A 22001-nucleotide genomic window follows, 5' to 3' on the forward strand; every position below is an offset into this window, starting at 1 on the left:
ACTCTTATATACAATGTCAGTTAATTCAGAATTTTCGATAGTTCAGTTGCACTGACAAATGAAGATTATTGAAGACACAAGAAATCTCGAGTTGTTCATAATCAATCACTTTATTTAGTGACCAACACAGAGGAAAGCCAAGAAAAGACGGAGGACTGAGTGCACGATGCAGAAGATGCAGGGCGCATCTAGGATGATCAGCGTCACGTCACAGAGGTGTCCTCAACTGGCTGGAAACAGGCTGCAGGATGTTATTCCTCACTGGTGTCATGCTATCTTGCTTCCTGGAATCCAGAGGACACCTGCAACCCCAGGACAGCGACATTGTCTGACAGGAACCTGACGCTGAGGAAGATCTTGTCTTACAAGGATCTTGGTTAGAGAGACTTGGTGGTGGTGGTGGTGCTGCTGCTGCTGCTGCTGCTGCTGCTGCTGCTGCTGCTGCTGCTGCTGCAAAATGAATAGATTGAAAACTACCTCCTGACTCCTGGAAATGTGAGGCGCTCCATCAAAAAACACCCTGTTACAAGTTCAATTCATGAAGCGTAAGAAACTACATTAAGTTGGAACTTGCTTGCTCCATACGTGTGTACTTGTATCGTCATTTTGAATGTGTAGGATACGCATGACCTTAACATCTTAAGGTTTGGGGTGAGGATCAATGAGCCAAGGGTGCTTACCTGACTGGAGAATGTCATGCTTCTACGAGTCTGGAAGCCAAGCCTTGTTTTTGAAAATCTTTGTAGAGGGACTGAGATTTTCCCTCAGAATATCTGGAATGAGCAGTAAACCACCTTGAGTTCCAACTTGAAAACCTTTGTAGATAGAAGGACTGAGATTTTTACTCAACAGTCTAGAAAGAGCAGTAAACTACCTTGAGTTCCAATGTGAAAATCTTTGTAGAGGGACTGAGATTTTAACTCAGAATACCTAGAATGACCAGTACACAACCTTGAGCCTCAACTTGCAGTTAGGTCGGGACTCTTGGGTTATCACTCACTTTCCCAGGGGAGGGACGTTGATACCCTCCCTCTTAGACTTGTTGGACCAGGTTTAGGCTTTCCTCGGAGCTCTGGCCCTCTATTTATGCCCACAGTAGGGGTGACACTCCCTTTGACCCTACAATGCTTGACACCTCAACAACTGGTCACAGCAGAGGCCTTTTTACCAAATATGGTTGTAATGTCCTAGTTTGAATAAAAATGGTAAATTGCCTTTTTTAACCAAAATTAGTCCTACTGGGTTTTGAAAACCAACAGTGGTGACACTGACTGTTTTTCACCACAAAAGGTATTACTGACTTTAAAATCTCGCACACCTTTAGTGTTCTTCATGCATGACACTGCAATCGGGTATGCCCTTGATAATCAAGCAGTCAAGCTGTACTTCTGGTTGGTTCGTGAGTGGAAGTACAGATTTACAAGTGAGGGAGCTGTGCTGCCTCCAGCTTTTGCTCTCCTAGGATAAAGTAATAAGGTGATTTTCTATTGGGAAGGTAATGGCACGAATGAGAGGCTTAGAACTACCTGAGTTTTAAGGTGCCTTCTCACTCCAAATCTATGAAAATTGTGCCAGTAGTCAGCACAGCTAAGTGGGCAAGTGACCTACAGATTTCAAAGGAGAGCATGGAAGACGTGGACTGTGATGTTCCTATGCAGATTTATAAGCTCATAAAAACAGCAGTGGTGGCTTCCAAACTTAATGAAGCTGAATTCAACTTATAAAACGTGAAAGGACAGAAACAAAGGGATGATGACATCACATTAAAATTTATCATTGATGACAAAAGGATGTTAGTAGCCAGGCAATTCCAAAACAAGACCTTAGACAGGCCACCGTTGTTCATGGATCACTACAGTGAGCTGCTGTTGGACCCTGGGGTTGGACTCCCTGCTGTGGATCATTAGTCCCACCCCACCCCACCTTACCTTTTTTGTGGCAGGTTCCTCTGCTCTTTGCCTGTGTCTGGATTTCCGGTCGTTCAGGCCCCTCTGCTGGTTTCCACATCTACACAGAAACTGTGCATGGCCAATAGACAGACTGTGGACATACTTCTGGGGTGTCCCCTAGAGGCCATCCTCACCCCCATTCCCATTGTTAGTGATTGCTCTCTGGGAGAATTCTGACTGTCTATTCCCTATTCTTGATCAGGGACATACTCCGGGAACATTTTGGCCTCCTTCTAGCTGTGCCCTTCCACCATTCTACTTTATCAAGTCTGAAACCTCTTGGTGCATCCAGATGAATTCTGAGCCAGAGGTCAACGTTGGCCCCCCTGCTGTGAAGGACTGGCCCATGGATGTGATTTTGTTTAAGATTACCTTCCTCCGTATCCCGGTATCCATTTCAGGAGCTTTGCATCCACTTCTTGCTTTCCCTCTAGACTGAAGGATTGCCTTGGGGCCAGGTATTGTCATAGTGGAAGCTTGTAGGGTCATTCTGTAGCCCAAGAGGCTGGTTCACTGATGTTTCTGCATGGGCATAATTGTCCTCTTTTACTCATTTTCACTGGGCAGCTGAATAAGGGGATTCTGGATGTGATCCTACTGTCAGTCAGGACTGAGGGAATATGGATGGTCACCAGAATGTCTTTTGACAGATGGGAGGGGATCTGTTCTGCACTCCATGGCGTAATCACACAGTGAGAGCCAGTTCTAAATTGGGGACTTTCTTTCAGATTCATCCTCTTTGGCTCTATCACACAGTTTATGGGGATTGGACCCATCCACAGATGCTCCCTCCCACTCAGCAGACTTTTCTGAAAAACCACCCTTTCCCCAGATCAATGTCTGTGGGGTTCTCTCCACTGAGCCCCTTGGAGGACCTCCTGCTGTGGCATCTGGCACAGGTGGACGCTTCCTGCGTCCCCCATAAGGGGCACTGAGGCCTGTTGCTTACGTTGAGTTGAGCAGAACACTTCTTCTGTGGTCCTCCTGCAGGCTGGGACATAGTATCCGTGTCCCTCCATCCAAAATTACTCTGAGCTCATTTTTTTCTCCAGTTTGTCCTGGGATGGGGTGTTTTTTGACCACTCATCTCCTCTTCCCTGAGGAGTTCATTTGGAGAATTCTGGCCAAGTGCTCAGTCCCTCTTGAACCAGGGTCTGGCTACACTCCATTCATTGTCCATAGATCACCACAGTAGAGTGCCCCCCTGACCAGTGTTGGGACCCCCTGAGGTGAATCTTCTCTTCCCTCTTAGCCTTTTGTGTGGCAGCTTCTTCTTCTCTTTGCCTGGGTTTGGATTTCAGGCCATTTAGGCCCCTTTGCTGATTTCCATGTCTGCACTGAAACTGTACAGTGCCAACAGGCAGTATGCACAGACCCCTGGGGTATCTGCTAATGTCTGTCCTCACCCATACCTCATTGGGAGCGATTCAATCCTGGGTATATTCTGGCTGCCAATTCCATTTCTTTACCAGTGGTACAGATATCTGGTGCTTTGGCAAGGTTCTGGCACTGCTATGGCTCCATTGGCCTTTTTAAGGTCCACAGACGATTGGTGAATGGATGTGAGGGAATATTTCCAAGAGTGAAATGTACATGCCCCCGCTGTGAACGACGTTGGCAGGCATGGGATTTTGGGGGAGACTCTCTTTCTCTCTGTCGGGGCCTCATTGCAGTTGCTTCTGGCCCGTTTTCTGCGTTTCCTCTGCACTGAAGGATTGCCTTTGGAGAACGTCTAATCGGTGGAGATGGTTCTAGGGTGACTTCTAAAGTCCAAATAACTGGTTCAAGGACTGCTTCCACATGGGCTTTCTTGGTGAGCTCTCTCATTTGTTTTCTCTGAGCAGATCATGGAGGGGATTCTGCATGAGGTCCTATTGTCAGTCACAGTTCCAGGAATATTCAAGGTCACAAGAACTTCTTTGACAGATTTGAGAGGATCTGTTTTGTGGTCTCTGGAAGGGCCCCCACTGTGACAGCCTGCTCGAAGAAGAGGGCTGTGTTTCATTGTCATAATCTCTTTCTCTGTGATATTCCTAGCGGTGAATGTGCCCTTTCACCGATGCTCCCTCTAACTCAAGAGATTTTCGCAGTAATCACCATGTCCTTGGATCATTTTCTGTAGTATTCCCTTAAAGGAGCCCTTTGGAGGACCTGTTGCTTTGTCTGCTGGCATCTTGGAAAATTCTTACGTACCAATATCTGGCCGCTCAGGCCCATTGTTTGCGTTCACTTCAGCAGAACACTTCTCCTGTGGTCTTCCTATAGGCTGTGACATCGCATCAGTGTCCCTCCATGCCAAGTCTCTCTGGGCTCATTTTTTTTAACCACTTTGTTCCTGGGTGGGGTTTGTTTCAGACCATTCTTCTCCTTTTTGCTGAGGAGTTCATTTGGGGGACTCTGGACAAGTATTCCCATCCCTCTTGAACCAGGGGTTTCTACTCTCCAGTCATTGTTCATGGATCACTCATGTGATCCTGGGGAAATCTGAGGTGGGACTCCTGCTGTGAATGCATAATTCCCTCTTAGCCTCTTGTGTTGCAAGTTCCTCTTCTCTTTTGCCTGCTTCTGGGATTCAAGCCTTTCAGGCCCCTCTGCTCCTTTCTATGCCTCCAGTGGAACTGCCCAGGGCCTCCAGAAAGAGGAGCAGGGCAGGCTCCAGGTGAGTCTGGAACCCACCAAGGCCAATGGTGACTTTCCCATCTCCATTCTCCCTAGCACTAGTGTCCCCCGGACACAAAACTTCCTGGAGATGGCTGTAGCTATCCACCCTGGGTAGAGATTCCCCCAGTGGCAGAATCCAGGACATGCTTGTGAGCATCACTGAGTAGACCAGTGTTATTCACCCCTAGGGGATGTAAGAAAGCCTCTGAAGGCTGGGTTTGAGGGCAGCACGAGGAAGAAGAAAGCCAGTCTCTCCTGCTTATGCCAGACTCAGCTCAGCAAATGAAGAAGGACCTGTATTACCATCATGCTAGTCATCTATGTTTCTGGTACATCCCTGTATATTCAGGTCATGATGTAAAAGGACGCGAGGTGCCATGGCCCCAAGATTTCACAAAGCTAGTTCTGGGGGGGGAGGACACAGGAGTAGTAACCAGAGCTTTCCTTAGATTATTTATTGTGAAATTCTTCTGAGTTCGCATCCCTAGCTTTACTTCTTTAGAAACCATTCCTGATGAAATTCAGCACTCTCACTTCCAAAGAAATGCTTAATGTGAATGAGCCGCGTGACAAACATCCAGTCTGCTAGGCATGAGAATTTGTAGCTGCACTGGCTTGGGGATGGGTCTGAATTTGGTTTTCCAATCTTTGCCCAAGGATTGACGGGTACATATATGTCAGTAAACTGTGACATGCTCTGTGTTCACAATCTTTGTAGAGGGACTGAGATTTTCACTCAGAAAGTTTGGAAGGAGTAGTAAAGAACCTAGATGGGGATGAGACTTTGGGGAAGATTCCTCTCCTCTCTGCCTGGGCCTACATTTCAGCCCTTGTTGGTGTCTCTGTCCTTTCTATGTACTCTGTGCTATTGTGCTCGACATACACACTGTCTGTGAATAGATTTCTGCTATGTTTGCCCGAGTGCACCTACAGACTCCCCACTGTGAATGATTGAATCCTGGCTGGATTTGGGCTGTCCATTCCATTCCTTGATAAGGGACACACTTTTTGGCTGCTTGAGCCTCGTACTGGCTGGGCTTTTCCTCCATTGCACTTTCTAAGGTTTGCACCCTGTTGGTGGATGGATGTGAGGGAATGTGGCTAAGAGTGTATTGTATGTCCCTCTGCTGGGAAGGACTTTATCATGTATGAGATTTTGTGGGAGATTCTCTTTCTCTTTCCCGAGGTCCCCATTTCAGGAGCTTCTGGTCCTCTTCCCGCTTTCCCTACAGCCTGATGCATCTGTCTGTGTGTCCCCATCTCTTCCACGAGTTCCCTTCTGGCAGTCTGCATAGACTTCTGGGAGTGTGCTGGAGCCCATCCTCACCCCTACCCCACTGTGAGTGATTGAATCCTGGATGTATTCTGGCCATCGATTCTCCTTTCTTTACCAGGGGCACACATATCGGGTCCTTTGGCAAGGTTCTGCCGCTTCTGTTGGCCCATTGACCTTACCAAGGTCTGCAGACTGTTGGTGAATGGATGTGAGGGAATATGGCCATGAGTGTAATGTATGTCCCCTGCTGTGAAGCACTTTGGCGTCTTTGTGATTCTTCTGGGCTCAAGGTGTAGGCACTGACACAGTCTAAGTGTCCCTGTATCCAAAGTCTCTCTGGGCCTATTTTATTTTCACCTATTTGGTATTTCTTCCTGCACTTTCTTCTCCAGTTCCTGTGTTCCCTCTTGACCAAGGGGCTGTCTACTCCCCAGTGGTTTTGAAAGGATCATTTTAGAGGGTTGCTACTAGAACCTCAGGTGGGACCCCCTCTGTGAATTACTACTTCCCTGTAAGCTTGTTGTTTTCCCGATTCCTCTTCTGTTTGCCTGTGTCAGGATTTCAGCCCATTCTGGCCCCTCTGCTGCTTTCCATGTATATGCTGGACCTGTCCTGGGCCAAAAGGCAGTCTGTGCGTGGATTTCTGGGGTGTCTGTTAGAGTTGATCATCAGCCCCCCGACCAATGTGAGTGCTTGAATTCTGGTTGGATTCCCAGTGTCCATTCCATTTTCTGGATCGGGGCATGCTTAATGGGTACTTTGCCAAGGTTCTGGACGTGCTTTTCCTCTGTGGGACTTTTTATGGTCTTTGCATTGCGTGGTGGATGGATGTGAAAGAATCTTACCAAGGGTGTAATGTGGGTTGCCTTGCTGTGAAGGACTTTGGCTAGGATGGGATTTGGTGGAAGATTCCCTTTCTCTGTACCTGGGCCTCCATTTCAGTTGCTTCAGGTTCACTTCCTGCTCTCCCTCTAGACTGAAGGATTTCCTTGGGACCCAGTGTAATCAGAGGAGATGTGTCCAGGGTCACTTCTAAAGCCCAAGGAACTGGTTCAATGATTGTTTCCATGTGGGCTTTCTTAATTAATTAGTTAATTAGGATTGCTAATCTTAATCACAAAATGATAATCAATCTGTAGCTTTTACACCTAAAAAATAAAAAATGATTCTGTATCATCAGAGGGATTATAGTGTAGTGGATAAAATTCTGGACTTGGGGAGTCAGGGGACCTGGGTGTGAATTGAGCTTGCCTTAGTAGCTGTGTCACATGGGGCAAGTCTTCTAACTTCCATGTCTCCATTTCCTGCTCTGGTGACTTGAATGACCTGTGATGTCCCTTCCCACCTCCACACCTGTGATCCCATGACTGTGAGGTTGTTTCCAGAGGACATCTCAGGGTTTCCCTCCCCCATAAAGCACACCCTTGAGTCATGTTTGCTTTCCTCCCTTTTCTGTCAGCAATTAGCATTCAAAGTTTTCCTGGAGATTTAAAAGGTGTTATAAAGACTGGCAGAGGTGAACCCCTGGTGAAAGAGAGTAACACCTGGACAGGCTAACAGCTTGACCAGCAGCCTCCCTCCCAGTTCCTAGGTCTGAACCCTGTGGTTCTCCCTGGGACTGACCCCCGTCCCTTCCCACCACTCTGTGTTCCCCTCCACCTCTCCATTGGCCCGTTTCTGTCCAGCCTCTCCTTTTTATCTCCCCCAGTCTGGCTCAGGTCTTTGGCTACCCAGCTCTGAATGCTCTACAGACTCCCTCCTTGTTGGTTCAGCCACCTCCCTGCCCATAAGGATAGCTTGCGAGAGGCCCGTCTTGCTCTCCCTGGACCCAGGAGGCCCTCTATCTCCAGCCCCACCTCCACCGTGGCTCCGACTACGGGGACCTCTGTCAGGGTTCTTCTGGAATCGATGCAGTGTTCCATTGGCATTCCTCCCCCCCACACTCTGCCCCCCACACTCCATTGGGTTCTGTTGCTGGGGTGAGCTGTGGCTCTCCCTCTCCCTCTCCCCAAGCCCTTCCCCCTTGACCCTGGTCAGTCCCAGACATGGAAGAACAAGAAACCAGGGAGGGGCTGTTGCATATGGCCCAGGCCACCCAACGCAGGTGCATCGGGCTGTTCAGATGGAAGCTGGACTACGAGAAGGCTGCGAGCGAGTATGCAAAGTCCACCTTAGCCTTCTGCAGAGCTAAGAGGCTCGACCAGGCCATGGAAGCCTTCCTCAAGGAAGCTGAGGCCCACGAAAAAAGCCGGGTGCCCCTTCCTGCAGCCATGGCCTACGAGCAAGCTGGCCTGTACCTGAGCAGGTCCGACCACCTGCAGGAGGCCACCCAGGCCATGAAGCAGGCTGTCTCCTGGTACCTGGAGTGTGGAGAGGCAGAGATGGCATCCTATACCTTGAGACACTTCACCTACTTGCTTGAGAGCCAGATCCCGCACCAGTTGGTGTGCTTCTACCAGTGGGCATCCCAGCTATTTCAGGGGGAGGACCCCTTCTGGAAGGCCCTGGACTGGACTGAGGAAGCCTCCAGGTTGCTGCTACGGCAGAAGTGCTACAGGGATGCTGTGATCTCCCTTGGCCAGGCGAAGCACTTGTATGTGAAGGAAATGTGCTCCTGCTTGTGCCACCAGAGAGCCCTAGCACAGTGTCTAGCCCCGCTTTGTGACCTGGATTTCCCTGCTGCCTGCAAGTGCCTGGAAGGCACTTGTCCCTATTTGCCCACTTTCAAGTTCAGCCCCCAGTATGATGGGATGGTAACTTTGCTGAGCTTCTATGAAGACCAGGACCAAGATGCAGTGTACCAGGTCTGCACCTCCCCTGTCTCTTAAGACCTGGACCAGGGCTACAGGGAGATGACCACGTTGCTGAAGGTACCTGGTGGGAGAACCTGTGCTTCCTAGAACAATGACTTAATTAAAGTTAATTAGTGAAAAAATAAAAGTTCGCTTACCCCTGGTGTGTGTGTGTGTGTGTGTGTGTGTGTGTGTGTGTGTGTGTGTGTGTTTGCGTGGGTGTGCTTTCTCCCATCATACCTGTTCTCAGCCTCTTTATTTCAAACGAGCATGGAAGCCTTTGGCTTCCTCCCCCTTTCCCAATGACTCTGCCCCATCCTTCCAGAGAAGAATCGTTCCTTCCATGGGTAAATGTTTTCCCTTGACGCATTGGTTCCAGTGGAAAACCATCAAATAGGTTGCTCTCTGCTTTCCCACCCCTCTCCCTCTCCTTTCCCAGTGATCATCAAGACCTACTTCTTACATTAATTGACATTCTGAGTGCCCAAACTCCTCAGGATGAGATTGTAGAGCACGGAAAACTTCTGAGATTTTCTTCACGCCTCCCCCATGGTTAGTATTTTAAGATTTACTGCCCAGACTCTGAAGTGTGCAAATGACTTAGCCTTTTCCCTGGAAAATAGAAATGAACTTCATTCATTCAGCTTGAGCTTGAGGCTCAGGTGGGGGATAAGGAACAGGATCAGTTGTCAATCTGTATGGGACTTGAGCAGGTCCACCCAGTCTAATTCCCTCATTTTACATAGGAGGTAGCCTTGGGGCCCAAAGAAGATAACTTACTCAGGAACCCACTGGAGACAGGCCCCAGGGAACAGGCACAGGCAGGATGGGCCCTCTGGGTCTTCCAATTCCAAATTCAAGGAAGAAGTGAAACCAAGTTGGTGAGGAAATGGGAGCAGACAAGGGAGAAAGACATGTGACCAGGGAGGCATGGAACACCACTGACATGGTAATGCAAGCTTTGCCTAACCTCCCCCAGAGGGGACAGAAGTGCCTTGTGCAGAAGGAATCTAGCATCTTTCATACCCATCCCTGTCCTGCTCTTCTCTCTGTACACAGATTTTCTTGTTGAGCATTGGGAAACTTCTTTTCCCTGGAAAGCTGATTAAGGGGATCTGGTTCAAGATCCTCCTGACAGGAACGACTCGGGGAATACTGAAGGTCACCAGGATATCTTTCCACAATTTTGAAAGGATCTGTTCTGTGGTCCATAGAAGGGCCCCCACAATGACTGCCTGCTCTGTCTAGAGGGTTTTGTCTCATTTTCATAATTTCTTGCTCTATGGCATTCCTAGCTGGGAATGGGCCCTTCCACCAATGCTCCCTCTAACTCAGGAGACTTTCCCAGTAACCACCATTGCCTTGGATCATTTTCTGCAGTATTGCCTCAAAGGAGCCCCTTGGAGGACGTCCTGCTTTGTCTGCTGGCGTCTTGGATAGTTCCTGGGTTCCACCACCTGATCACTCAGGCCCATCGTTTGCGTTCACTTCAGCAGTACACTTCCTCTGTGGTCCACCTACAGGCTGTGATGCAGCATCAGTGTCCCTCCATTGACAGTCTCTCTGGGCTCATTTTCTCTTCACCAATTTGTTGGGCTTGTTTCTGACCATTCTTCTCCTTTTCACTGAGGAGGTCATTTCAGGGATTCTGGTCAAGTCTTTGGGTCCCCTGTGAACCAGGGCCTTTCCACTCTCCAGTTCATAGATCACTATAGGGGGTGGCTGCCTGCAGTTGGGTTGGGTCCCCCTGCTGTGAATGCATAATTCCCTTTTAGCCCTTTGTGTTGCAGATTCCTCTTCTCTTTTGCCTGGTTCTGGGATTCAAGCCTTTCAGGCCCCTCTGCTCCTTTCTATGCCTCCAGTGGAACTGTTCAGGGCCTCCAGAAACAGGAGCAGGGCAGGAACCAGGGGAGTCTGGAACCCACTAAGGCCAATGGTGACTTTTCCATCTCCATCCTCCCAACAGTAGTGTCCCCATGACACAGAACTTCCTGGAGATAGCTGTAGCTATCCACCTTGGGCCTCAGAGATTCCCCTAGAATCAGAATCCAGGCCATGCTCATGAACGTCACTGAGTACACCAGTGCCATCCACCCCTGTCAGGACGTCAAAAAGCCTCTGAACTCTGGGTTTGAAGGCAGCACGAGTCAGAAGAAACCCAGTCTGTCATGCTTATGCCAGCCTCAGCTCACCTAATGAAGAAGGACCTGTTTTACCATCTTGGTAGTCTTCTATTCTCTGGTACACCCCTGTATAATCAGGTCATGCTGTAAAGTGATATCATGTGGCATGGCCCCAAGTTTTCATGCAGGTTGTTTATGGTGGGGGGGAAGACACAGGAGGAGTACTCAGAGTTTTCCTTAGATTATTTCTTGTGAAATTCTTTTGAGTTCTTATCACTAGCCTGCCTCTTTAGAAATGATTCCTAACGAAATTCTGCACTCTCATTTCCAAAGAAATCCTTAATGTGAATGATCAGGGTGACAAAGATCCAGTCTCCTAGGTTTGTAGCTACACTGGCTTGGGGATGGGTCTGAATTTGGTTTTCCAGTCTTTGCCTAAGGATTGACAGGTACATGTATGTCAATAACCTGTGATATGCTCTGTGTTCACAGTCTTTGTAGAGGGACTGAGATTTTCACTCAGAAAGTCTGGAAGGAGTAGTAAAGAACCTAGATGGGGATGAGACTTTGGGGAAGATTCCTCTCCTCTCTGCCTGGACCTACATTTCAGCCCCTATTGGTGACTCTGTCCTTTCTATGTACTCTGTGCAATTGTGCTCGACATACACACTGTCTGTGGATAGATTTCTGTTTTGTTTGCCAGAGCACACCTACAGATTCCCTACTGTGAATGATTGAATCCTGGCTGGATTGGGGCTGTCCATTCCCTTCCTTGACCAGGGACACACTTTTTGGCTGCTTGAGCCTCGTACTGGCTGTGCTTTTCCTCCATTGCACTTTCTAAGTTTTGCACACTGTTGGTGGATGGTTGTAAGGGAATGTGGCCAAGAGTGTATTGTGTGTCCCCCTGCTGTGAAGGACGTTGTCACGTATGAAATTTTGTGGGAGATTCTCTTTCTCTATCCTGGTGTCTCCATTTCAGGAGCTTCTGGTCCTCTTCTTGCTTTCCCTCAAGCATTATGTATCTTTCTGTGTGTCCCCATCTGTTCCACGAGTCCCCTTCTTTCTGGGTGTCCCCATCAATCCATCTGTGTATCTCCTATCTCTCTGTGTGTCCCCATCTGCTTATCCGTGCATCCTCATCTGTTGAGTCCCCATCTGTCCGTGTCTCCTCTCTGTCCCAGTGTTCCCCTCTGTGTGTCCCCAACGTCTTGATTTTGTATCCCCATCTGCCTGTCTGTGTGTCCCTCAAGTGTCTGTCTGCTTGTTTCCATCTGTCTCTGTGTCCTCATTTGTCTCTCCGTGTGTCCCATCTAGCTCTGTGTCCCTATCTGTCCATGTCTCTCATATCTCTTCTTGTGTTCCCATTTGTCTGTGTGTCCCCATCTGTTTTTCCAAGTGTCTCCATCAGTCTGTGAATGTGTCCCCATCTGTTTGTCACTGTTTCTCCAACTTTGTTCCCCAATCAGTCTGTCCTCATCTGTCTGTGTGTCCCCATCTGCCCATCCTTGTGTCCCCATCTGTCTCTGTGTCCCCATGTGTCTGTCCGTGTTTCCTTTTCTCTTGGTGTATCCCCCACCTGTCTGTCCATGTTTCCCCACCAATCTTTGCATCCTCCTCTGTCTGTCCATGCATGCCCATCTCTCTGTCCTTGTGCCCCATCTGTCTGTTCACGTTTCCCCATCTCTCCCTGTGTCCCCATATGTCTTTGTGTCTCCTATCTGTGCTGTGTTCCACTCTGTCTGTCCCTGTGTTTCCATCGGTCCGTGTGTCCCCTCTCTGTTTGTGTATGTGTCCCCGTCTGTCTGTTTGTGTGTCCCCATCTGTCCCTTCCTAGAAGCTCTTGGTAGAGCTCTAGCTATGGTTGCTTGCACCTTGGATGGTTTCTGTATTTTCCCTCTCAGGGCACTGAGGCCCTTTGCTTGTGATCCTTTCAGCATGACCCTTAGTGTGTGTTCCCTCTCGAGGCAGGGGCACAGCACCAGTGCCCTGGGCTGACCCAGCTGAGCCTTTCTGGCCAAGTTGCTACCACTTGCATTGACCACTTACCTTTCCCAATCTTTCCCCACCTTCCAGCCCCCAAACAAAAATCTGACTCAGTTAGACACTCTCTCTCCAATAATCAGTTCCTCCTGCTCATGGCTCTCTGAGTCCTTTCCCTGGAACTCAGCTTAGATCCCAGACAAAGACGCTTTGCAGATTGTGAACCATCTTTCGGGTTTTTCTCAATGGGATCTGGTAGGTCCAAACCAAATAGAAGTTTGAAAGTTATTGGATAAACCTCCTACAGAAAAGTTTCTTTTATTCAACATCATTATATATCATCATAGGCAGTATCCTGTAGTGGGCCAAGTTCGGGACTTGGAAGTCAGAGGACCTGGGTTTGAATTGAGCCTCCCTTAGTAGCTGTATCTCACTGGGCAAGTCATGTAACCTCTGTGCCTCTGTTTCCTCCTTAGTTGAATTTCATGGACTGTGATGTCCCATCCTGACTTCACACCTGTGATCCTATGACTGTGACGTTGTTTCCATAGGAAATGTCCGGGTTTCCCTCCCCAATAAAGCACACCTTTGAATTGTGTTTTCTTTTTGTCTCTCTTTTCTTTCAGCAATTAGGATTAAAAAATTCCCCTGAAATTTAAAATCCACTTATAAAGACTGCAGAGATGAATCGAGTGATGGATGGTAACCCTGGGCCTGGCTAAAAGTTTGCCCAGCACCTGCGCTCTCCCGGGGTCCTTTGTGGTTCCCAGCAACCTCTTTGCTCTTCCAAAGGATCCCCTCGCCTCCATTTCTTTGGCACGTTCTCAGCGTCCCAGAGGGGTGTGATGTGTTAGTTACCAGGCCTGAGCCCTGTGGCTCTCCCTGGGAATGATCCCCTTCCTTCCCTCCCCCACCCTGTGTTCCCCTCTGCCTCTCCATTGGCCCTTCTCTGTGGCCCCAGTCTGGCCCAGGTCTTTGGCTACCCAGTGCTGAATGCTGTCCAGACTCCCTCCTTGTTGGTTTGGCCACCTCCTTGCCTGGATAGATTGCTTGCGAGATGTCCTTCTTGCTCTGCAAGGACCCAGAAGTCCCTATATCCCCAGCCCCACTTCCACTATGGCTCTGACTCCAGGGACCTCTGTCGGGATGCTTATGCAATCAATGGGTTGTTCCATTTGAACCCCTCCCCCCCCCCACAATGCTCATCTCCTCACTCTGTTGGGTTCTGTTGCTGGGGTGAGCTGTGGCTTTCCCTCTCTCTCTCTCCAGGCAGTTCCCTGTTGGCCCAGGTCCTCCTCCCCTGCAGCTGGCAGCCGCGGGACATGGAAGAACAAGAAACCAGGGAGGCCTTGGGGCATATGGCCCAGGCCACCCGATACATGTGCTTTGGGCTGTGGAGAAGGAAGCCCAACTACGGGAAGGCTGCCAGCAAGTATAAGCAGGCCACCTTAGCCTTCCCCAGGGCCAAGAGGCTGGAGGAGGCTGCAGAAGCCTTCCTCAAGGAAGCTGAGTCCCATGAGAAAAACAGAGCGCCCCTCTGTGCGGCAATGGCCTATGAGCAAGCTGGCCTGTACCTGAGCACGTGCAACCACCTGCAGGAGATGGCCCAGGCTCTGAAACAGGCTGTCTCCTGGTACCTGCAGTGTGGAGAGGCAAACATCGCAGCCTGGATCTTGAGGAGCTTCAGTGAGCTACTGGAGAGCCAGATCCCTCACCAGGTGGTGTGCCTCTACCAGAGGGCATCCCAGGTATTTGAGGAGGAATCCTGCTTCCTGAAGGCCCTGGACTTCACTGGCTGAGCCTCCAAGGTGCTGGTGAGGCACAAGCGCTACGGGGACGCTGCTATCTCCCTCGGCCAGGAGAAGCGCTTGTATGTGAAGGCGGAGGGCTTCCCTGTGTGCCACTGGAGAGCCCTGGCGCAGTGCCTAGCCCACCTGTGTGACCTGGATTTCGCTGCTGCCTCCACCTGCCTGGAAGATAGCTGTATATATTTTCCCAATTTCACAAGCACTGCTGAGTTCATGGCGATGGTAACTTTGCTGAATTGCTACGAAGACAAGGACCAAGAAGGAGTGAACTGGGTCTGCAGGTTTCTTGTCTTCAAACACCTGGACAAGGAATACAGGAAGATGACCCCATTCCTGAAGGTACCTGGCGTCGAGAACCTGAAGACCAGTCTTTTGCCACCTTCATCCACATGCATGTCCCCTTCCAACATCGAAAAGCAAGCAGCCTCAGCAACAAAGAAGGAGGACGGGGGGAAGGAGAAGATGGTGGAGAACCCGGAGGAGGACATTAAGGAGGAGGAGGAGAAATTGGAAGAGAAGGAGAAGGAAGAGGAAGTTAGGATCTCTCTCTCCATGGAATGTACCATCTGCTAACCTCTGCTTCCCAGAACAATGATATAATTAAAGCTAATTAGTTACAAAAATAAACGTTCTGTTATACCAGTCTTGTATCTGTGTGTGTGTGGGTGTGCTTTCTCCCATCATACCTTTTCTCACCCTTTTTTTTCAAACTTGAATGGAGGCCTTTGCATTCCTCCCCCTTCCCAATGACCCCTCTGGGCCATCCTCCCAGAGTAGATACACATTCCTTCCAAGGTGAAATATTTTCCCTTTACTGACTGGTAATTCCTGGCTCAGGGCATGGGTTCCAGGAGAAAATTATCAACGAGGTTACTCTCTGCTTTGCCAGACCACCCCCCCCAACCTTTCCCAATGATCATCAAGAACTACTTCTTATACTTATAGACTTTTTAACTGCCAAAACTCCTCAGGGTCAGATTATAGAACACCTAAAAATTCTTAGATTTTGTTCATGCCTCCCCTGTGCTTACCATTCTAAGACCTAGTGCCCAGACCTTGAAGTCTGCAAATGAATTAGCCTTTTCCCTGGAAAACTGAAATGAACTTCTTTCAATCAGTTTGAGCTTGAGGCTAAGGTGTAGGATAAGGAACAGGATCAGTTGTCAACCTGGATGGGACTTGAATAGGTCCACCCAGTCTAATCCCCTCATTTTACATAAGAGGTAGTTCTGGGCCCCAAAGAAGTTAACTTGCTCAGAAACACACTGGGGACAGGTCACAGGGAACGGGGACAGGCCACAGGGAACGGGGACAGGCCACAGGGAACAGGGACAGGCATGATGGGTCCTCTGGGTCTTTCAATTCCAAATACAATCAAAAAGTGAAATCAAGTTGGAGAGGAGTAAGACTAGAGATGCCTTTCCAATCCCAAAGGCAGACCTATTCCTTTGTCTGCGGGAAAATCATCTGTGGCTTTAGTCAGGATGCAGAAGCTTCCTTCAGTCAGGTAAATCACTAAGCAGGAAGAAAAAGCTCACTTTCCATGAGACCTCTTCTGAATCTCCAGTTCCCTCAGCACTCAGTCCTAGATAGACAGGTGGAGTGCCCAATTTGGAGGAGGCAGAAGAGACTGCTGCAGAAACCCAGACTGCCTTTCCAATACATCTTGGCTGTCTTGGTCCAAAACATCATGGATTCACCTGGATTAAACCAGTGCAAGGAGCTTCTCAATTCAAATCATCTCCCATCCCTATCTTTACACCAACTGTACCCCACCAGGCCCCAAAGTGCTTTCCTGTTCCTCCTTTACTTCTCAGCATTCCTGGGTTCTCTCAGGAACAATTCAAGCATCTCATTCTGTAAGGGGCCCTGGCCAGTTTCCTGGCCACTAGAACCTCCCCTTCCAAAGCCACCTCCCAACTACCTTGTATGTCTCTTGCATGTACCTCTACGTGGACATATTGGCTTTAGGCAGCAGACACAGTAGATAGAGAGCCAGCCCTGGGATCAAGAAGATTTGAGTTCAGGTTCTGTCTCAGATAATTCATAGCTCTGTGACCCTAGTCAGATCATTTTTAAAAAACTTCCTCAAGTTCACCATCTGCAAATTGGAGATAATGAATGCACCTCCCAGGGTTGTTGTGAGGACCAGCTGAGGTGGTAGAATAAGTGCCTGCTGTCTTCCCCTTATACAACAGGCAGCAAGGTGGCATGGGGGGAATGGAGACCCTTGTATGTGGAGGTAGAGAGCATCTCCATGTGCCACCAGAGAGCCCTAGCACAATGTCTAGCCCATCTGTGTGACCTGGATTTCTCTGCTGCCTACAACTGCCTGGGAGACAGCTGTATCTACTTTCCCAGTTTCCAAAGCAGGAGCCAATATGTGGCGATGGTAACTTTGCTGAATTTCTATGAAGTTCAGAACCAAGACGGAGTGGATGAGGTCTGCGGTTCTTCTGTCTTCAAACATCTTGACAAGGAGTATGAGAAGATGACCGTGATGCTGAAGGTACCTGACCTCAAGAACATGAGGACCAGGGTTTTGCCACCTCCATCTACATGCATGCCCATCTCTGACAGCCACAAGAAAACAGCCCCAATAACAAAGAAGGTGGAGGGCGAGGAGAAGAAGATGGAGAAGGTGGAGGAGGACACTAAGGAGGGGGAGCAGAAATTGCAGGAAAAGGAGGAGGAAGAGGAACGTGTTCTCTCTCTACATGGAATGTACCATCTGTTAACCTATCCTTCCTAGAACAATGATATAATTAAAGCTAATCAAATAAGAAAAAAGTTCTGTTATACCTGTCTTTGGGGGGTGTGTGTGTGTGGGGGGGGGGGGGAATCTGGCCAAGTACTCGGGTGCTTCTTGAGTCACAGGTTGTCTCCTCTACAGTCTTTGTTCAAGGATCACTTTACTGGGTTGGTGTTGGAACCTCAGGTTGGGAACCCCTGCTGTGAAGCATGAATTTCCTCAGCCTTTTGTGTGGCAGATTCCTCTTCTCTTCCCCTAGGTCTGGATTTCATTCCATTCTGGCTGCTTTGATGCATTCCATGTCTACACTGGAACTGTCTGGAGCCAACACACAGTCTACAGAGATTTGTGGTGCGCCTGCTGCAGCTCATCTTGACTCCCATCCCCACTGTGAGGGACTGGATTTCACAGAGCTTGTTTGGTGGTGGTGGGGAGACGCAGGTGTAGTACTCAGAGTTTTCCTTAGTTTATTTACTGTGAAATTCTTTCGAGTTCTTATCACTAGTCTTACCTCTTTAGAAATGATTCCTAATGAAATTCAGCACTCTCAGTTGCACAGAAATGTTTAATTTTAATGATCAGGGTGACAAATATCCAGTCTCCTGGGCATGAGAAATTGTTACTGCACCAGCTTGGGGATGGATCTGACCTTGGCTGCCCAAACTTTGCCCAAGTGTTGATGGGTACATATATGTGAATAACCTGTGATGCGCTCCGTGTTCAGAAGTCTGAGTGTGAAACGTAACTGGATATGTCCTCAGATGTTGCCTGAGACACAGAGAATCAAGGATGACAGAAATAGAAAGCAAGTGACAGTCAGGCTATGAAGAACTCTTACCCTGGGCAAGTTAACCTTTGTGCTGTATGGACTAACTCTAACTTTAGATTCATCGCCTTTTGTTCCAAGGTATACTTAGCAGGGAACTGGCCATTCCACAGATGCCCCCTCTAACCCAGGTGACTTTTCTGAGTAACCACCATGTGCCCAGATCAATTTCTCTGGGGTTCCCTCACCAGAGCCCCTTGGAGGACATCCTGTTGTGGCTGCTGGCACCTTGGATGTTTCCTGTGTCCCCCTTACTGGGCAATCAGGCTCACTACTTATGTATAGTTGAGCAGAACGCTTCCGTGGTGGTTCACCTATAGGCCCTGACATAGGATCAGTGGCCCTGCATCCAAAGACTCTCTGGACGTATTTTTTTAACCACTTTGTTCCTGGGTTGGGTTTGCTTTTGAACATTCTTCTCTGTTTAGCTGAGGAGGTTATTTGGGGGATTCTGACCTAGTAGTCACGTCCCTCTTAGACCAGGGGCTGTCTGTTGGCCAGTCATTGTGCATGGATCACTACAGCAGGTTGCTGCTGGGCCCTAGGGTAGGACCCCCTGCTGTGAAACATTACTTCCCTCTTATCGTTTTGTGTTGAAGATTCCTCTTCTGTTTGCCTGGGTCTGGATTTCAGGTCATTCAGGCCCCTCTGCTGCTTTCCATGTATACACTTGATCTGGCTGACTGGCCATGTGTGGATAGATTTCTGGGGTGCCTCCCTAGAACCTGCAGCACAGGATAGAAATGCTTAGCTTTGCTTTTGTGGCCTCTGTAGCCTGCCTTTATACTATCTTTCCAGCCTAAAGCCCCACTCTTCTCCTTCAGGGATTATGTGCTTCTGCCTTACTGCGCAGTTCTTTGTTCTTCCTGCCATCCTGTGCCTGCCCTTGGTTTTTGACCAATATTCCCTGAAAGCTTCCTTCTTCCTTCAAGCCTTGACTTGACCCAGCCAAGCCTTTCTGGCCCAGGCGCTACCATTTGTGTGATTCCTTTCCCAATCTTTTCCCCAACTTCCAGCCCAGACACAGAAATCTGTCTCAGGTAGACATCCCTCTCCCATAATCAGCTCCTCTTGCTCATGGCTCTCTGAGTCCTTTGCCTGGAATTCAGATTAAATCCCATCCAAAGAAGCTTGGGAGATTCTGAACCATCTTTCAGGTTTTTCTCAATGGGATCTGGTAGGCCTTAGCAAAACAACAAAGTTTAAAAGTTGTTGGATATACCTCCTACAGGAAAGTTTGCTTTATTAAAAATCATTATATATCATCACAGTGCAGTGGACAAAATTCTGGACTTGTGGAACCAGGGGACCTGGGTGTGAATTGGGCCTCCCTTAGTAGCTATGTCACCCTGGGCAAGTCATTTAACCTCTGTGCCTGCATTTTCTCCTGTGAGGAGTTTAATGGCCTGTGCTGTCCCTTCCCAGCTCCACACCTGTGATCCTAGGACTGTGATGCTATTTCCACAGGGCATTTGGGGGCTTCCCTCCCCCAAGAACACCCTTGAGTCATTTTTTTCCTCTCTCTTTTTTAAAACAATTAATGTTTAAAAATTTCCCTGCCATTTAAAAGCCATTTATGAAGGCTGGCAGAGCTGAGCCAGTGGTGATAGAGGGTAGTGCCTGGCCAGGCTAACAGCTTGGCCAGCAGACTCCCTCCCGCATGACCTTTTGTGGTCCCTGGTGACCTCTTTGCTGTTGCAAAGGACCGCGGTCCTGGTTCAATGGCATGCCCTCACCACCCCATAGGGGTGTGATGTGTTATTCATACACTTACTGAACATTTGTGCCCCTCTGGTATACCATAGAGTATGCACATCTGAAGCTGTCCATTGCAAGAGAATCATCTAAGCGGGACCCTTGTAACAAAAAAGGACAGAGAACAATTAAATATGAAAGCAGATTCTTCTCTAGTTATGTAGAATCTTAAGGCAACTTGGATACACATCTCTCAGCAGAAGTGCTGTTTAGGGAACTTCATTTAAAGTATAGTAAAAATGCTGATCCTGATTAGCCCTTAAGTGTACATTTCATTGTACAGAAAGCTACATTGTAACACTCTCTCGACATTCACAGAGCAGCTGTCAATTACCTTGTAGTCTTTGTGCAGACTGAAGAAGTGGTGTATTATTTGCAGAAAGCGCTCTTGCCCAAGGCTTTTGAGCTTTACCATAGCGATTCTAACATGCCCAGTGATTGGTAATTAGAAATGTTACTTTCACTGAAAGGGTCCTGAGATTTCAATTACTTTTAACCAACATGGGCACATTAAACTTTCTTTTGGGTTTATCAGCTGTTTCTCTTGTGCACAGGTAATAAGTGAATTAAAAATGATTTCTGAGCCACTAGTTTCCAAAGAGTTTTGGTAGTCCTATAAGAATAGGTGAGCATTCCGCTTTTCAGAAGCTCAGAGAGGAGACATTTTGGAGGAAAACTGCCTCCAAATTGGACCAGGATTGTACCTGGTAACCAAACATCTGTATGAATTGAAATGGATATTGGGTAATGTAGAAATTTACAGAGAAAAGATAAAGAACTGTTCCAACTATGCAGTAAGCCCGTTGGGCTTCTCTTTCTACAGCCTTTCTTCTAGAGAAATCCTATGTGGCTAATTCTCAGACTGTTGGGTGGTACATTCCTCTAGGAGCAATTCAAAGATGACCTAGAACTTAGCCATGTATTTGATTGCCTGGTCCAGTATTCACTTAGGTCAGTTTGTTTCCCTTGTGTACAGTTTTAAAAAACTAAAAGGTGTTCAAGTAACATGAGTGCAGACCGATATTTCAAGGGAAATACTGAATTTCAGTTCTGTTACTTCTGTAACTGCGTGCCTCAGACATGGTTGTGGAGGCCATATTGCCCCCCTAATCTGTTCAGACACTGTTCCTTGGCAAGAATAATGTGCAGTACACAGGCACAAGGAGTGTAAGTTGAGTTCCCATGATATTCACGTCTGCTCTTTCTGCCTTGTTCCTCAATCTGGTTAAGTGCCAATTTCGGTACTAGTCAATGGGAAAGGTGGTGTTCAGTTGTGGGAAAGCGTCATAGCCAATTGGATAATTTATTATCGAGAAAATTACAATAAATCTCTAGCTTTTATACTTAAAAAAACAAATCATTCTATATCATGAGAGAGAGTATAGTGTAGTGTATAAAATTCTGGATTTGGGGAGTCAGGGGACCTGCGTTTGAATTGAGCCTCCCTTGGTAGCTGTGTCACCCTGGGCAAGTCACCTCTCTAAACTCTGTGTCGCAGTTTCCTCCTCTGTTGAGTTTAAGGGCCTGTGATGTCCCTTCCCAGCTCCACATTTGTGGTCCTGTGGAAACAACATCACGGTCATAGGATCAGACCCTTGAGTCATGACTTTCCCCCCCTCTCTTTTCTTTCAGCGATTAGTATGAAAATAAATTCTCCCAAAATTTAAAAGGCTTTTATAAACACTGACAGAGCTGAATCACTGGTGATAGAGGGTAAGCCCTGGCCAGGTGAACAGCTTGGCCAGCAGCAGCTGCTCTCCCGGTTACAAGGTCTGATCCCTGTGACTCCCCTGGGACAGACCCCCTTCCCCTCCCCCCACCCTGTGTTCCCCTCTACCTCTCCATTGGCCCTTTTCTGTCCTCCCCAGTCTGGCCCTGGTCTTTAGCTACCCACCTCTGAATGCTCTACGCACTCCCTCCTTGTTAGTTCCGCCACCTCCTTGCCCACATGGATCACTTGTGAGAGCTCCTTCTTCCTCTGCACAGGTCCAGGAGGCCCTCTGTCCCCGGGCCTAGCTTGCTCTGTGGCTCTGACTAGGGGGCCCTCTGTCAGAATTCTTCTGGAATCAATGGGAT

At 48.4% G+C, this 22001-nt stretch overlaps 1 protein-coding gene and 1 long non-coding RNA gene across 3 annotated transcripts; one reads left to right on the forward strand and one right to left on the reverse strand.

The window, feature by feature from the left end:
• Positions 1 to 7931: 7931 nt before the first annotated feature.
• Positions 7932 to 8714, forward strand: LOC140516334 (gamma-soluble NSF attachment protein-like). Its single transcript, XM_072627319.1, has one exon. The coding sequence runs from the start codon at positions 7932 to 7934 to the stop codon at positions 8712 to 8714; it is 783 nt and encodes a 260-aa protein (XP_072483420.1).
• Positions 8715 to 17793: 9079 nt separating this feature from the next.
• LOC140515160 (uncharacterized) lies at positions 17794 to 21940 on the reverse strand. 2 transcript variants are annotated; one of them, XR_011970861.1, is made up of 4 exons: positions 21820 to 21940; positions 21402 to 21484; positions 19945 to 20026; positions 17794 to 18895 (listed from the first exon to the last, which is right to left on the reverse strand). It is a non-coding gene; the product is annotated as an uncharacterized lncRNA (long non-coding RNA). The 2 variants fall into 2 exon arrangements; XR_011970862.1 differs by lacking the exon at positions 21402 to 21484 and having other exon boundaries at positions 17871 to 18895.
• Between the last annotated feature and the right edge of the window lie 61 nt (positions 21941 to 22001).

This window comes from Notamacropus eugenii, chromosome X, assembly GCF_028372415.1.
Source record: "Notamacropus eugenii isolate mMacEug1 chromosome X, mMacEug1.pri_v2, whole genome shotgun sequence".
NCBI lineage: Eukaryota > Metazoa > Chordata > Mammalia > Diprotodontia > Macropodidae > Notamacropus > Notamacropus eugenii.